Source organism: Anoplophora glabripennis, unplaced genomic scaffold, assembly GCF_000390285.2.
Source record: "Anoplophora glabripennis isolate ALB-LARVAE unplaced genomic scaffold, Agla_2.0 scaffold47, whole genome shotgun sequence".
NCBI lineage: Eukaryota > Metazoa > Arthropoda > Insecta > Coleoptera > Cerambycidae > Anoplophora > Anoplophora glabripennis.
The window spans coordinates 1,508,514-1,524,566 of NW_019416342.1; the positions used below are offsets into that span (position 1 = coordinate 1,508,514).

A 16,053-nucleotide genomic window follows, 5' to 3' on the forward strand; every position below is an offset into this window, starting at 1 on the left:
AAGTAAGGTTATGTTATGTTTTTAATTCTCCCATTACCTACTAGAGGGCCCTTCGATTTGGCGAAAATAGTAGCTATTAGTAGCTAATAGCATCTTCGAGTTACTCTGAACTGATATTAGTTGCTAATAGGTACTATTCTTGACATTTTAACAAAACGAAAGCCCCCTAGGTTGCTAGATTTCGGATCGTACCCGTTATGATTCTGAAATCTTGAATAAAAGAAAAGTTAATGGAAACTGAAGGCTTTTTTATGTTTTGTGCTTTTAAGTCGTATGTGTGTGGTATGTGTAATACGAGTGAATGAAGAGATTTTAAACTACTCTATGACAACTAACAATAAGATCAAACTAGATAGAAATAGTAACTACAAGTCAAATATGCACCAATATTTAGTCGCGAAAAAGTTGGTACTTCAACCGCGGCTAACCTACGCCTCCACGGCGTGGGGTCACGCGGCAAAAAGCCACTTAAAGTCATTACAGGCTGTGGAAAACATAGCCCTCCGCACGGCCACCGACGCGCCCTGGTACGTAAGAAACACTGACATATTACGAGACTTACAATACACAAACGCTACACAGACAATAAGACAAAACGCGGAGAAACGATTTGACGTAGCCGCTAGACATGACAATCCCCTCCTCAGGCAAGCCGTTGACTACGTACCCGACGTGACCGACAAACACAAAAGACCTAGACACCAACTTTTTGACCCTGGGTGACCACCCCAATGACCCCCCCCCCTGCCCGCTAACCTTTTCTGTTTCAGAGACAGCCAGGATCAAGAAACGAAGACAACGACACACACACACACATACACACCCCCCATACCCTCCTTAACCCTTCCCTCCCGCGTTAGCCTAAGGGCCACCTTAGCAAAGCGCATCCCAGGCTGCATAGCCGCACTACCCTACCCAACCATACCACACATAAACATGACACTACCCCCGGGGTTTACACAGACGAGCCGGCGAAGCAAGAAGAGCGCCAGAAGAAAGGGCCCTAGCCGGCGGGGCCCAGCCAGGACAAAAGGAGGTCCCACAAAGCGCCTACACCGGCCGCATTTGCGGTCGGGGTAGACGACGGATGGGGCCCACCTACGAAGGCTGTCCAGGCCTACACGAGATGAGGCAGGATAAAGAGGGATAATCCCCCTCGATCCCAAATCATTGAGGCCAATTTCTTGCCATAGAATAATGGCGCGAGTCGCGAAAAAAAGCCTATGTGTGGTAGCAGCACTGATATTTGAAACCTAGAAAAAAGTAGACTGTGTCAGTTGCAATAGTCGGCGTACCACAAATTCATGGCCACCATTGGAGGACCAAAACTTTCTTTTTTATTTACAGCAGTATCAGTGACTAAAAATTTGTTGGACCTGAGAAAAATTGCATTTTGAGTATCATGCTAGATTGCATATTTTACAAACTACTCGATTTAGATTTTTTCTTTATTTATGGTTTGTGTACAAGGCTTCATTTCTTAATTTTTTAGTTTTCCAACAGATTATAATCTGTAGTTCTGGGGTCAGTGGATCTGGATTCACTATCTTCACCAGTGTTGCCAGATGGGGTCATTTGTAGCCAAACTGGCTTTTTAAAATCTCCATTGGCTACACATTTTTTTATTTGGCTATGGCTACAAAAAATGGCTACATGATGAAAATCTACACCATGGCTACAAAGTAAAAATTATAATTATAGCCAATTTTAAGAATAAGAATAATGTTTGCCGGAAATAGTCAGAAATGCTGTTTTAATTATTTCTGCCCTAACTATGGATATATATTCAAAAAAATTACTTCAGATATTTATAAAAACAGATTCGACACAGAGACTGCCACGTGTGATACTAAAAATGTAAGGGAAATGGAAGAAATAATTCAAACTTTAAATGACAGAGCATCTCTACCATGTCCTAATTTATCATAAATTTATTTACATATTTTTGTGGATGATTCATATTTATTTTATTTTAACCTATAACATAGCTATTTTTTTGTTTTCTTTTGAGTAGTTGTTTTATATTTGTGTTATTTGCCAAAATTAATTAATTTTGAAGAAAGCTGTTCTCAAATCAAGTTCTCACAGAAAACCTAAATAACGGGCAGAAGATAATGGGGCTGTATTCCTGCATTTGTTTAACAATAATTTGCATATGATTATGATTTAATGTTGGAAGAGAAGGTTGGCTATTTTTGGCTATTACTCCCCGTTAAAGTGGCGACATTAATTTTCTATAATCTGGCAACACTGGTCTTCACTCGATTCATTATTTGCAAATGGCGTAGAAATATCGCGGGTATTAAAAATTTTTTTTGTTGATCAAAGAAAATATAGAATATAAATAATTATGGAATTGCAAAAGGGGACATGTTTTATTTGTGGAAATAAAAGTGTCATAAAATCTTCCCAGTCACAAAAGGCATATAAAGTAATGACTCTGTTATTGCCCAAAGACATTTTAGACCCTACTGAGGTAAGTTGTGATATTTCTAATATTATGGATAATAACTTAATTTTTATTGCAGTTTAATAATGTTCAGTCAGCTTTAAGAGTTTGCCCTATTTGTTATCATAAACTGATTATTATGAAACGTATCAGTAAAAATGTAGAGAAAAATACTTCAAACGAAATTTCAGAAGATCATTGTCTTCTATGTAAAAATGAGAAAAACCTTTTTCAAATGAACAATTGGCCAAGTTTCAGTGCAATATCAGAAGATATGGCTATTCCGAAGAAGAAAAATTGTGTTATGTGTTCAGATTGCCTATTTTATTTGGAAACAAGAAATCAACTAAAAACAAAGTTGTTTTTAAAATGTGTAAGTAAAAACTCAATCTTTCATTAAAATCAAATGTATACTATTAACACGTTATAAAAAAACGAGTAAAATATTACGTTATCTCCACTGTAATATTTAGATTGTATTGGTTGTCATAGGATCGGGAAAATTAGCAATCAGAACTGTAACGAACATAGTTCTGTCTGTAGCAGCTCTAGAACCAACAACAAGAAGTAGGTCACTTTTAAAAACTATAAAAACTGATATATAAGAATTATGCCATCTAATCAAACAATGATAGAAACAACAATAACATACAATCATACAACACACAAACAGACAACAAACATACAAAACAAATATACAAGCAACAATACAAATATCTGCATAGTTACAGAAAAATAACTTATGGATTGTACACAAATTATTAACTGCTAACTTTATCAAATACTTAATTAAATCTACAAACTATCAAATATTAAGATCTAACAATATCATATATCTTTTAATATTTTAAAAGCGAATGAATGGCAGCAGAATGAAATATCACTTAATATGCAAATATTGCGGCATCGCTAGCGAGATGCAAAAGACCTTTTGGAGTATTTGTAGATTGCTTACTTTTTCCATTGAGAATTTTATATAAATCCAAGTTTTTAAATTTCTTTAGTGTAGGATATTTTTAAGTTTTTTTCTAATGGTAGATAATGTGTGTAATAAAAACCCTTGTTGACATCTGAATGAAGGTTCCGATATTTGTGTACATGCCTTGATAATCACAATACTAATTATTTTCTTTTGTCCTAAAATAATTTATTATAGAAAACGGTTTTCTTGAAAATTTAAAAGTTGTTAATTTCTCTTTAATTAGAGAAATAGAGAAATCATTTTTTATAAAACATTGTAAGCACACATTACTTGAATGGGGATGAAAGTAAGCCAATAAAAATGATTACACTCACTTTTAATGTTTTTGTCAAAAGAAAATATAGGGATACATATTTCATAGAAAAAATTAAATGCAGTTATGTTACTGTTATCATAATAATGTAACAGTTAAAATACCAGAAACATTTTTTTATACATGTATAGCGACTCATTTTATTTTATTTTTCCAGCCACAATTAGATAATAAATCTCTAACTATTAATAAAAATAAAAGAAAATGGAAACTGAAATTCACTCCAAATATTAAATTGCAATCAACCCCACTGTCAGAGAAGAATAAAAGGAGCAGGATTTCAAGAAAAAGAAAGTTCCTAGACACGATAAGCGTTTCAAGTGATGATGATTTGGAACCAAAAAAAGTCTTAAATCCGTTTAAAAAGTTGAAGCCTTTGAAGGACTATAAATTATATAAAAACAACAAGATGGTTAAAACGGATTCTAAATTCTTGAATCAAATTCCTTACGTATTAGTAAATAATTCAAATTTGTTTAACATTCACAATGACACATTTAGTGAAGATGCTGTAACAAAATATACTGCAGAGGCAGAAAATGAAAATTTTAAAGTACGAGACGAAGATACAATATTGGTAACGCTAAGAAATGAATTAGTTAAACATGGTATTGAAAAACAGCTTGTTGTAAACGTATCAAGAATGAAGATGGGCAAATACAAAAATAAGGGAAGACGTGAATCAGATCCAGATATACAAAATTTGATCGATAAATTCAGTATCTTACAGAGTTCAAATAGAACCGAGGAAAATGCAAGCACCAATGTCTCCAATAGCAGTTTAATAGAAAGGCAAGAAAGCTTTGTAGAAGAAACGGAGATGAGTTTTGAAATTAAAAATAAGAGGAAGAGCGTTTCTTTTGCTGATGATAAAAATGTAGAAATAGAATATTTTGAAAATAACAGAAACGCAAAATTAAAGTATCATAATAATTTAGATGAGAACTCTGAAGTAATAGGTAAAAAACATAGTAAAGGGATATTAAAACGTGAAGAAAATGTGGAGGAAAAAAATAATACACTTGAAGAACAAAATGAAGATGTGTTAAAAGAAACTGAGGTGGAATTGGAGCCTGATAAATCATTTAATAAAGCAGTTAACGAATCTGAGGAAGATACACAAAACCAAGAAAATAAAGTAAAAGATGAGGCATCGAAAATTAAAATAAAGAGTAGAAGAAACAGTTATTTAATTGATGAAAATACCATCTCCTTGACTTCTGATTCCGAGTCTGATAGTGAAAGTCTGTCTCAAATACTAAAAGAATCAAAACAAGACTCTGTTCAGGAAGAAACTGGCTTAAAACGTACATCAGAGAATGAAGAAAATAACTTATTTGAAGATGAAAACATTAAACATGGCGGGGATAAAGTAACTGAAAAAAATAAAGCAAAACCACTGTCAAAAAAGAAAAGAAATACAATTGCTGAGGATACTAATGTCGATAATTCTGATGATAACCATGATTTGACTACTGCAGAGCAGTCCTTGCAGAATGAAACTAAACCAGATGAAAAAAATGTTGAATTAGTTTCTGTAGATGAGAAATTAGAAAACAAGGTTGCTAAAAGGGAAAGACCTAAACCTCTCTCAAAAAAGAAAAAAATAAATGTTGATAAGTCTGAAGATAAAGACATTCAGTCTGGAAGTGATTTAGATATTAGTAAAGACAATGAAGCTGAAAATAAATCTGTAAGTGAAGATAGGAAGGTCAAAAAATATAAGCCAAGGCCACTTTCAAAAAAGAAGAAATTTGATGATAAATGTGAAAACACAATGGAAGAAATTAACTTTGAAAACAATTTAAATAGTAGTAAAGATGAAGGAAATGTGGATGACTCTGACAAAGAAAAGTCTAATGCTGAGAGTATTTCTTCAGGAAAAAATATCCAAGGTGGTAGTAATGACATAGAAGAACAATTTCCACTGAGAAATGACAGTCAAGTGGAACATGGTCAGAACACAGATGAAATTGATGAAGCAGATAAGCCTACAGAAGATAACGAAGTTACAAATTCAGAAACAACTGCTGAAAAAGGAAAAGATTCTTTAAATTCCACTCTAGAAGATAAAGCATCTGCAGATAATTCCAATATATCAGAATGTTGTGAAGAAGTACTTACGGAAGATGATGCAGATACTATCAACAAAGACACTAAAAATCATGCAACAGATCTAATTGACAGCAATAAACCTGATGCCATATCCGACACTGATGTTACACAATTGGTCAATAAATACTTAAACAATCAAGATGAAAATGATGGTAAAAATACACAAAAAACCGATACTCTAGAGGAATCAACAAATCTTAGTTTTAGTCAGAGTTCTGACGATAACAAAGTTGATAGTGACGGCAAAATCGGTTGCGATACTGTAGACGAATTTAACGAGTTTGAGAAAACTGAAGACCTAGGAATATCAGAAGTCGATAACGATAACATTAACTCGATATTGTCAAATATGTTTCCTTCAGAATTACCTGATGATAAACTATTTGAAACAAAGAATGAGAATAAAACTGAAACCGATCCAACCGAGGAAACAAATGGGGATCTCAAAAGAAAAATGAGCGATGACGAATTAAATACCAGTAAAGAAAAAAAGAAGAAAAAAGTAACTTTTTACGATGATACGTAAATTTATAATGTGTTTCATCCTTTCAGACTATTCCACTCAAGAAGTGTAAGTGTAATCTGTTTTTTCACTTAATTGAAGAACAAAAGTTTAGTTTAATATGTAAGGCTATATTTTTATAATTTTTGTAGAATATGTCAACAGTTTAGTTACAGTATGTGTCTATTCTTTCTGTCAATAAATATCTCTCTGATTTATACTACAAAGGGTTATTTTTTTGTAAACTTTGATGAAATATATGTTTACAATTTTTTAGGTCATATTAAAATCAGGGATTTTTATAAACTTAATCGGGAACCACATTTTTACTAACTAAAGTTCATAATAGTAGTAATAAATAGATGTATTTGGTAATAAATAGATAAATTCTTAATAAAAGACTGGAAATTAAAGTATGTTTGGAAAAAGCAAACATTTATGTCTAATTAGATTAAGCCATTAGATTTTTATCTGGTTATAACAGTAATCATTCAGTGAAATAAAAATGCATGTTTAGTTTTTTTTTATTTTAAAATTATGTAACTTACTGCAATGTGGCAAATTACAACAATACAAACCCTGTCTCTATAGTCTTCAATCAGTGCCATACTTTTGGAATTACTAGACATGGCTATAAAGTGAAGAAACAGACTACAAAATCTATGAAGTAAAAACCATTTGATCTGATCTATTTAGTGTGTAAATTTCTTATAAACCTTTATTTTTAAATTTAATATCAAAATGCACAAAAACCAGTTGTATCTGTAAAATAAATACTTCAATTGGACCTTACAGTCACACACTGAATCAGTTCATATCTTAACCGCCTGGCCCAGCTTCTGAGATAAACGGATTCTGTGTATGTAGTTCTTTAGTCTTGTTATTTCTGAATGGATATGTAAGAACGTTTCAATTTCTTTCCAGTTCATCATAGATTATTTTGTTATACTCCAAGTAATTGCCACCACAAAGAAAATTGATACTGAGAAATTTAATACGTTCAAATTGTACGTATGTAAACTTCTAGTTACTTACTTTGTATTGTTTAATTACCATTGTAATTTTGTAATAAATGATTGTAACTGCGTTGATGCTCTTATTAATCATTGTGAGAAGTATCCTGTAAAAATTATTTTTTTGCACGTCAATAATAACATTAGTTTTTCAAGCATCGTGTATATCTAATAGTATGTTGATTTTTTGGCACTGATCGACAGCAAAATTGAGTGCCATCATCGCCAAGGCTTAGAATATATTTTTTGTAGCCATCTTTTATTAGTAAATATGTGGCAATTCAAATTAGCAAAAAACGAGTACTTACACCTATCTTAAATAATTTCATAATGCTTAAAAATTTACAATCTAGGATTTAATAAAAAAATTGTTCTAACGATGCTCTTGTTTGTAAATTATATAAAATATAAAATTAAGAGAGAGAGCGACTACCCAAGTTATCGCTTTTTCTCTACAGCGTCTACACATTTTATTACGCGGTGCTTCCTCAGTCTAGTATAAGTATATGCTCTAAAGAAGGAAATGGCTGTACTGATACTGATACTGATCATTAGGTTCTGTTATATATGCACCACGCGCGTACTGACCCAGATCAATTTGTCTCTGCTCTGTGGTACTGATTTGTATTACACTGATCAAATCTTGCACATACGCTCAGTTTAAGCTACAACTTAAACTATTTAATACTTGATTTAAGTGTAAATTGCAAATGTTTAGTATATACTATAGAGAGAGAGCTATGGTACTCGAGAGTTTTAGAAAGCGAAAAGTCCCAATTGAACAACATACAATACTTCTATTGGTTCAAATGTTCAAAATTTTCACTGGGACACTGGCTGGCCGTACTCAGGAATATTACTCCGACAAAAGAGCGCTTTTAATTAGTCCCTCCCTGTTCAGAAGGGACTAGGAGAGGTTTGTGTAAACTGATATATGGAGTAGATACGACCTTTTATATCTGCTAGAGACTGACAAATGGGTAGAAATAGTTACAATTTTTTTTTTGTTATTCTTTTAGGTTTAGTCATTTTCTATTTGTCGAAATAATTAATTTTATTTTATTATATTGCAAGAATTATTACTCAGATTCTGTTATCTACATGGTTCAGATAATAGGAGATAATTCAAAATTAAAAAGTTTGGTGCGCAAGTGGAACGTATCAGATGCACTGACGTGTAGAGATGGGCAGAACATGACTGATTCGGCTCACTGAGCCGGCTCTTTGTACTGAGCCGAGTAAACCGGTTCCTTCTCAAAGATCCGTCCCGGCTCTCGGATCTTTGCGTCGAATGTTGGAAGTGGTGAACCGAAATCAAGAGTAGTGCACCCGCACTCGCACAATTCATACAGTATACAGTGCAGGTATCGGGTGTATTATTTGTATTATTCACTACTTTTTCAAATGATAAATAAGTAGTGAAAACAAATTTTCATTCAAATAAATACAAAAAATAAATTCACAAAAAAATTATTATTTAATATAAATTTATTCCAAAATTTTCTTTTTTTTTCCTTACGTGCTTTCTAAATTGCTAGTTAATAATCAACAAAATATTGATTCTAATATATTTGTATAAACATAATACATAATTCTATTAAACAATCTATTTTATGTATCGGTTTAATAATTTTATTGAGTGAGCTACACCATTCATTCACTCGGCTACACGTGTCGCAGTGTACAAGAAAGAAAAGATGGGAAGGGTAGTCATGACAAATTCGGCTCAATTGAGCCGGCTCACTGAACTAGCTCCTTAACCGGGTCAACAAAATGAACCGGATTTCTCATCTCTACTGACGTGAGTGACGTGACAATTTTTCCGAAAACGAATGCAATTATTCATGTTCATATTAGATTCGTACGAATTCTGCAAATCGTTTGGATTTGATCTTCGATCATTCGATTTGATACTACAAACATACGTACGTACTACGTGTTTTATTCGTTTTAATACTGTTTTTATTATTTGTTTTGTGCTGTGTTGGTTGTTCAAGTACGAAGTCGTAAATTGCGTAAATTTAATCCTGGTAATAAGTTATTTAATCATCTTTAAATTTGTCTACATAGTATTGTGTGATTTTTTGTATATGAAGGTGGACACTTCGCGATATTTCATAAAATATTTAAATTAGGTTATTTAATTCCTGCTCCTAGTGTTATTTAAAATGAGTGATACAGCAGGAAATTCAAGTTCGACTGGTTCAAGAAGTTTGAATTACGAGGCTCTTAAGAATCACATACTGACACATAAAATTGACTGTAGTTTATGGGCCATAAGAATATTATCTATATTATTTGCAATAGGATATATTATTCCAATATTTGGGTAAGTTAAAATAAAATACATGTGAAAATTATCTAAGTTATTTTGTACTGAGATAAATTAATAATTATCCTGCAGACTGATTGATTGCGAGATATGAAAAAGTAGATGCAATAAGCGGAACAAGTTTGATTTCGAAGAATATTTAAAACAATCACTCGTACAAACTAAGCAGATTTAAGTTTGACAAATCAATTTATTTATATGAAAATATATTTAATTTTGATTTATATCAAAATAAACAGTAACGAACTAAAGGAAAAGTCCAGATCAGAATATACTTATTTTTATTACCTCAAAAAGTACACCTATACTTATTGATGATAATGGAGTACAGAGTACAGATTTTGTCTTAAAAATATTGGGTTATTGTTCAACTCTCATACACTAGTTATATGCTTGTTATATTTTTTATCACGTTTCTATTTTATATAAAGGATTTAAATTTATATTTTTCAGAAGTTCTCAGAATGCGTATTATAAAGTTCTCATTGCGAATGCAGCCATTAGTGCATTACGATTGCACCAGAGATTGGGGAGAGTAAGGATAAGTCGAGAATTCCTCGCAGAATTATTGGTTGAAGACAGTTGTCATTACTTATTTTACTCGTTAATATTTCTATATGTGACACCCGTAACATGTATCCTTTTAATAGTTTAGTTATAGGTATATCTAAAATAATTATATGTTGGGAGTTAGCCATGTAATTATTATTTTTTTGTCGCTCGATTGTATGCAAAATAATGAACACTTATTTCCAAAAATAATGGTTACCTAGTAGCCTTTAGTTTATTTCTGCTAATATACTAATAAAATATTAATTAGAGCTGATATTTGTGGGTAAAAATTATTTATGTATATTATGAGGACAGAGTCCAAATCTATGGTCATAGTCTACAGTAAATTAAATAAGTATCTAAATTATCATTGACATATTCAATAGAAGACAATATATCTAAATTTAAAGAATAATTGTATCTCTTGTATTTAATTTATTTTTAATGTATAAATTCCTTAATAATTCTTAGTGGCAATTTTACCAATTGTCCTTTTTGCCACACTTCATGCTGCAAGCTATTCATTAACCTTGTTGGATGTAAGTATATACTTTTATAAAGTGAACGTAAAATAATCATATTTGTTATTATTTACCAATTTTTATAGACACTTGGTCAGAACTCTTGGTGGGGCGCAAGATTGCTCATATCTTTGGTAGAATTCCAGTCTTTGAATATTTTAAGGCTAATTGCATTCACAGAAATTATTCTGATGCCATGCACGGTTCTTTTAATTTTGATGTAAGTATCCCCTTCGTTTTTTAAAACAAACTGACATATTTCTGTCTGAATGACTTTTCATGATGAATGTGACTGCTGAACTGACTACAGTAATATTCATGTGTGATTAGAGTAATATAGAATGTAATCTTGTTAGTAAACATACACTTTATTAATTATGTGGTAATATTGAACATGACAAAGGAACAAGATTGTTCAGAAGATTATTGCTGCACTGTAAAAGTTTTTCTTAACACAAGCTTTAAGGTTCACTACACTGCCGATAGGTATTGCCAGAAAATATACCGGATCGTATTGTATCTTAAGTTGTAATACCTGTACAAAATATCGAGTATCGGAATGAAAAGAAATGGATACACAGAAAAATCGTAACGTACCATGCATAGAAGAAAACACTACAAAATGTAAAGAAAATACCTAATTTCGTTTGTTACTAGAGTCGTCATTATTCTCCCATTTTAATATTGAAAGAATTACAGTAAAATATGAAAGGGAAGAAAAGTTATTATGGTTGCCGCCTTTATATTACAAGTACAATATTTTCTATTTATGTAACATTTAATATGTATAACGAGTATGTTAAATAGAATTTTATTTTAGGGGGAAAGCAAGTTTACTGATACCTTTCATCTACTACCACTTTTTGACACAAAGGTACATTTCAAGGAGAAATCCTTACACGAGAAATATGTTCCATGAGCTGAGGATTTTGTTTGAGACTACGGCTGCAAAACCAAGTATGCCGGGTTTTCTACGTCAAGCTCTTCTTGCTATCGTAAACTTCACTTGCAAACTTGCACCTCCTCAAATTCAAGTTCCACCGCAGCAGTAAATGTAGTTATCGATTTGTATTACATTTGATATATTAGCAGTTTTAAGATAATTAGTGTATATCATACAATTAGAGTGGAAAAGGTGAGACTTTTTATTTCATTCCTTCTTCGGTGCGTAAGATCTTTATTGTTATTTTTTGTTAAATAAATTTTCCATCAAAAATTGACATTTTCTTTCGTGTACCTGCTTTAGATTCATCACAAAAAATAAACTAGTTTTGTGGATTTTTTATGTTATATACAGAGTAACCACAGCTAAGGTTAAACAAACTTGGAGAGTTATTCTACTCATAAAATTAGTTCTATCGTTTCAAGTCTGTACCATCAATGGCATCAGAGAAACTTAATTTGCAATAATTTGTTTATTTGTAGTTTTCTGCCTGGAAAAAGTCAAGGTGACGCTAAATAAGATATCAGAAAAAACTTCATATTTCTTCACGTCACATCAAATTATCCAATCGCTATAAAAAAACAAGTCAATTTATCATTTACTTCCGTTATTTTATTACATGGTTATTCTTTGGTTTACATAATAAATTATCACTTAAAAAACATTATTAAACCTACACCTCTTAAGTACAAAAATCAATTTAGGGTGCATTACAACAGCAAGCTAAACAAAAAATATATATATATATAAAAAAAAGTGACTATATTTTTTCTGTTTGTACAACAAATAGAGATTAAATAGTAATACATTACAACATATCAGTAACAAATTATTTATTTAAATTATATTAAAAATAAAACTACATAAAAATCACATGGTACAGTCAATGTTCATCTGTAAATGCATGTATAAAATGAAATAAAAGAAAAACAATGCCAATATCTGAACATAACATTTAAACTATGAAGAAAACGGTATTTTATTTGAAGTTGTATACGGATAGGATTGGTAATACAACTATAATCAATTAAAATATAATGTTCACATGAATATAAAAAAAATGTGATCCATCTGATGACCAGACTTCATAAAATTTATTATTTTTTTAATTTGTATTGGGATAAGCTGCTTTCCTCATAATTCAAATTGAAGTGTTACAGTTATTGATAGCTTCTTACTTTTCTTGGCATCCAAGTTTTCAAGAAAAATTTGGGAGAAAGTAATTATTAACTTTAATAAAGAATAAGTAAATAAAAACTTAAAAATTATAACATTCTGTATTATACAGTTCTATAAAAGTGGGTTAAAAATAATATTACATTTTTAACTCTTTTCCCACTATTTCTATAGATCAGTAACTACACTATTTGTAATATAAAATTAATCATAGCTCATCAGTTAAATGTAGCAAAGTAAACAGTTTTTGATCCCTAATGATATGATGTATATGTATATTATTTTTGAAATTTGAGTAATTATCCTAAATTCCTTCTATATAAGGAATATAATTCCAGTGTTTGTTGGTTGGATATTTATTATAACATGATATAGACAATGAAAATATTTTATAAATTCTTGTCTCAAAAATCACCATAAAAAAATTGTCAAACAAAAATGATCAAATAATCAGATGTAAATAAAAACAATGGCAAATTCAGTAGCTTATAAATATTTAAAAAATTGTTTAATTTTTTAACCAATTTTTAAAATACAACAAAACCTTTACATAACCAGGTTTTTAACTGAAACTTTTTGTTTAGTTGGATACTTTTAGTGTTTCTGACAAATTATTCAACAAAAAGTTTTCAAATTTATTCCACAAATATTTTAAAACGATATCAACAGAAAAATTTATTAAATATGCTATTCTTAAGTCACAACTATATAGGTACATAAAAAAAATGTAGCATGTAATGTTAGCAAGCTGTAATTATATATATTCAATTTAATTTATATAATTATGTTGATGTAAATTGCACAATATTTTTTTATCATTAAAATTTTACCATAAATATAAACATGATTAAAATACGAGAATATAAAAGAATTTTTTTATATTTAAATTATATCATGGGTACCCGCATTAATATCCATTTTTAACAGTTAAGAAATCTTTGAATTTTTTAAATTCTTAATTTAATAACCTATTCACCTCTTATTTTACATTCTCTATAGACATTTTGAAATATTAAACTAAAAAAATACTTCGAAGTCTTAAAGTCCTCAATTTTTTAACGATGGTATGTTTTACTTGAAGAATTCAACAGACTAACGTTTTATAAAAAAAATATTTAATTAGACTTAAGATTTATCAGTTATTACTGGCAGCTGGTGAAAACTAAGGTGGTCATATTCTGATAATGCAGCATGGGATCTATATCGTCTTTTTGCGGATGACTTCGATGCCCTTATGTACAACTTTCATAAATAACTGAAATTTGCGAAATAAAAAATCAGCCTCCCGTAAGATCTCCTAGGGTTATCAACTGATAGATACAAGCAGTTTTTTTTTATTCACGAAATTAAGTTTCTTCATAGTTACAATTATTTAAATTTTTATTCGATATGAATATACACCACTTTGTATTATGATTATGAAAAACATTATTTTTCGCAAATTTATTCTTATTTTAGTTTTATATTTAGGAATTTTACACAATGAACTAAGGAAACCATCTCATACAAAAACAGTAAGGGTCCTGAGCTTCGCTATCAAAATATGACATTAATTTCCCCAACCACCACCACTAAATCTGCCTTAAACACTACCTGCAAATTTTATTTTTTTTAATAGATCTCAAGTTATTTTTCTTTGAAAACATGCACTTATTGCAATTTCAATCAAATAAACGTAAGTTACTCTCATTTTTTTGATATTGCTAGTATTTTATAAGTACACAATTGACAATTTCAACCACAAAGCATAAACTATAACCATCGATATATTTTTCTGACGCTCACATATACGTATAAAAAAAGACTTATTTGTTGAATTCAACTAAAAAAATATTAAAATATGTGACTAGGATCAATATAAAAATGTTGATTGTATGTAGGCATACTCTTTATTCTAGGAGGTATCAGTAAATTTTAAGAATCACTCTTATTAAGTTATAACCAATCAAATGTCATTTATAGATTAATTTTATCGTGGTAAAACATATGTGGACTACGATCAGCCTTGAGGTAGGATGCTCAGTGGCAAAGCAGTAGAATGGGAAATTTATTTCTACTATGGATTACCAGCTGCTTTGGCATTTGAGGGTTCAAGTGAAATTTGTCTAGATTTACCTACAGTAGGATTGTATTCGATGCAAAGTAGAGTAAAAAGTGGTCGGTCTTTTATCAAAGGAAAATCGTTTCATCACTTTTAGGAGGCGTAAGATGAACCTTTTCAAATTTAAAATGGAATTGAATGTAAAATCTGAAATACTGTGTTCTGGTAGTAGCTATAGTCCCCAGGTGCATCGAGTGTACAAAGTGGTCAGTTATATCTCAAATACTAACCAGGCGAGCTTGGTAGTAAATCAGCGCCTCCAAAAAACAAGTAAACAACAGTGGCACGTACAAAGGTAAAATGTAGTACATATGTGGAATTTAAAAAACAAACTGGATTTATAATAAATTACATTTCAAATAAATAGTTTATGAGAATAAAGGAATTTTTGTAGGAACAAGGGTGTCAGACGTGAACTGATCCCTTCATCCCTTCATAATGTATAAAGAAATTATTCAATTTCTAAAACCCTTAAAAGCGTATTGCACTGGATCCTACTATAATTGTATGTAGAGAAAAAGCTATCATAATCAACTACTACTTTAAGGCAAAATCCATATTGCAAGTCTTTAAAAATGTTCAAATTTTCAATATACGAGTATATTACAGGATGCAAAATAGTTTTAATATGTGAATGATTAAAATATAAAAAAAGTTTTCACGAATTCATGTAATTAATTATTCTATTAGAACACCACAATGCACTTTCGATACAGGTCCGATTTGTGGATTTCAGTACAATTTAATTTTTTGTACTTTGGACGTACTGTATACAACATGTAATACCAATAAATTATTATGAAGATAACTCGGAGATCCCAGATAAGGCAAGGAAATTGTGGGTAATGAAAGACAATTTAGGCAATGCGAGGAAGTTCCGGGAACAGGAAATGATGAGAGTGTACACCATTTTGGTCAGTGGTTTCCTCCTTGATAAAAATGTTTGTTGCACCATCCATTTTGAAAATATCGGCAGACGATTTAGGACCACCCTATATACAATTCTTAATCTAAGATAAAATTGCATTTAATTTGCATAAAATACCTCCTAAAA

General features: G+C 30.7%; 2 protein-coding genes across 2 annotated transcripts; both read left to right on the forward strand.

Annotated features, from left to right (window-relative positions):
- Window positions 1-2,278: 2,278 nt before the first annotated feature.
- Window positions 2,279-7,447, forward strand: LOC108906472 (probable ATP-dependent helicase PF08_0048). The gene is made up of 3 exons (XM_018709739.1): window positions 2,279-2,476; window positions 2,529-2,822; window positions 3,902-7,447. The coding sequence occupies exons 1-3, from the start codon at window positions 2,351-2,353 to the stop codon at window positions 6,383-6,385; spliced, it is 2,904 nt and encodes a 967-aa protein (XP_018565255.1). The 5' UTR covers window positions 2,279-2,350; the 3' UTR covers window positions 6,386-7,447.
- Window positions 7,448-9,243: 1,796 nt separating this feature from the next.
- LOC108906403 (Krueppel homolog 2) lies at window positions 9,244-11,999 on the forward strand. Its single transcript, XM_018709632.1, has 5 exons — window positions 9,244-9,703; window positions 10,160-10,341; window positions 10,730-10,797; window positions 10,866-10,999; window positions 11,600-11,999. The coding sequence occupies exons 1-5, from the start codon at window positions 9,543-9,545 to the stop codon at window positions 11,829-11,831; spliced, it is 777 nt and encodes a 258-aa protein (XP_018565148.1). The 5' UTR covers window positions 9,244-9,542; the 3' UTR covers window positions 11,832-11,999.
- The last annotated feature ends 4,054 nt before the right edge of the window (window positions 12,000-16,053 follow it).

Excerpts from the sequence above, each read along its gene's own strand:
- LOC108906472 (XM_018709739.1), top strand. The coding sequence starts at position 2,351 with ATGGAATTGCAAAAGGGGACATGTTTTATTTGTGGAAATAAAAGTGTC. Across the intron at positions 2,477-2,528 it reads ACATTTTAGACCCTACTGAG|TTTAATAATGTTCAGTCAGC; the intron begins GTAAGTTGTGAT and ends TTTTTATTGCAG. Across the intron at positions 2,823-3,901 it reads CAAAGTTGTTTTTAAAATGT|CCACAATTAGATAATAAATC; the intron begins GTAAGTAAAAAC and ends TTATTTTTCCAG.
- LOC108906403 (XM_018709632.1), top strand. The coding sequence starts at position 9,543 with ATGAGTGATACAGCAGGAAATTCAAGTTCGACTGGTTCAAGAAGTTTG. Across the intron at positions 9,704-10,159 it reads TATATTATTCCAATATTTGG|AAGTTCTCAGAATGCGTATT; the intron begins GTAAGTTAAAAT and ends TATATTTTTCAG. Across the intron at positions 10,798-10,865 it reads ATTCATTAACCTTGTTGGAT|ACACTTGGTCAGAACTCTTG; the intron begins GTAAGTATATAC and ends CAATTTTTATAG.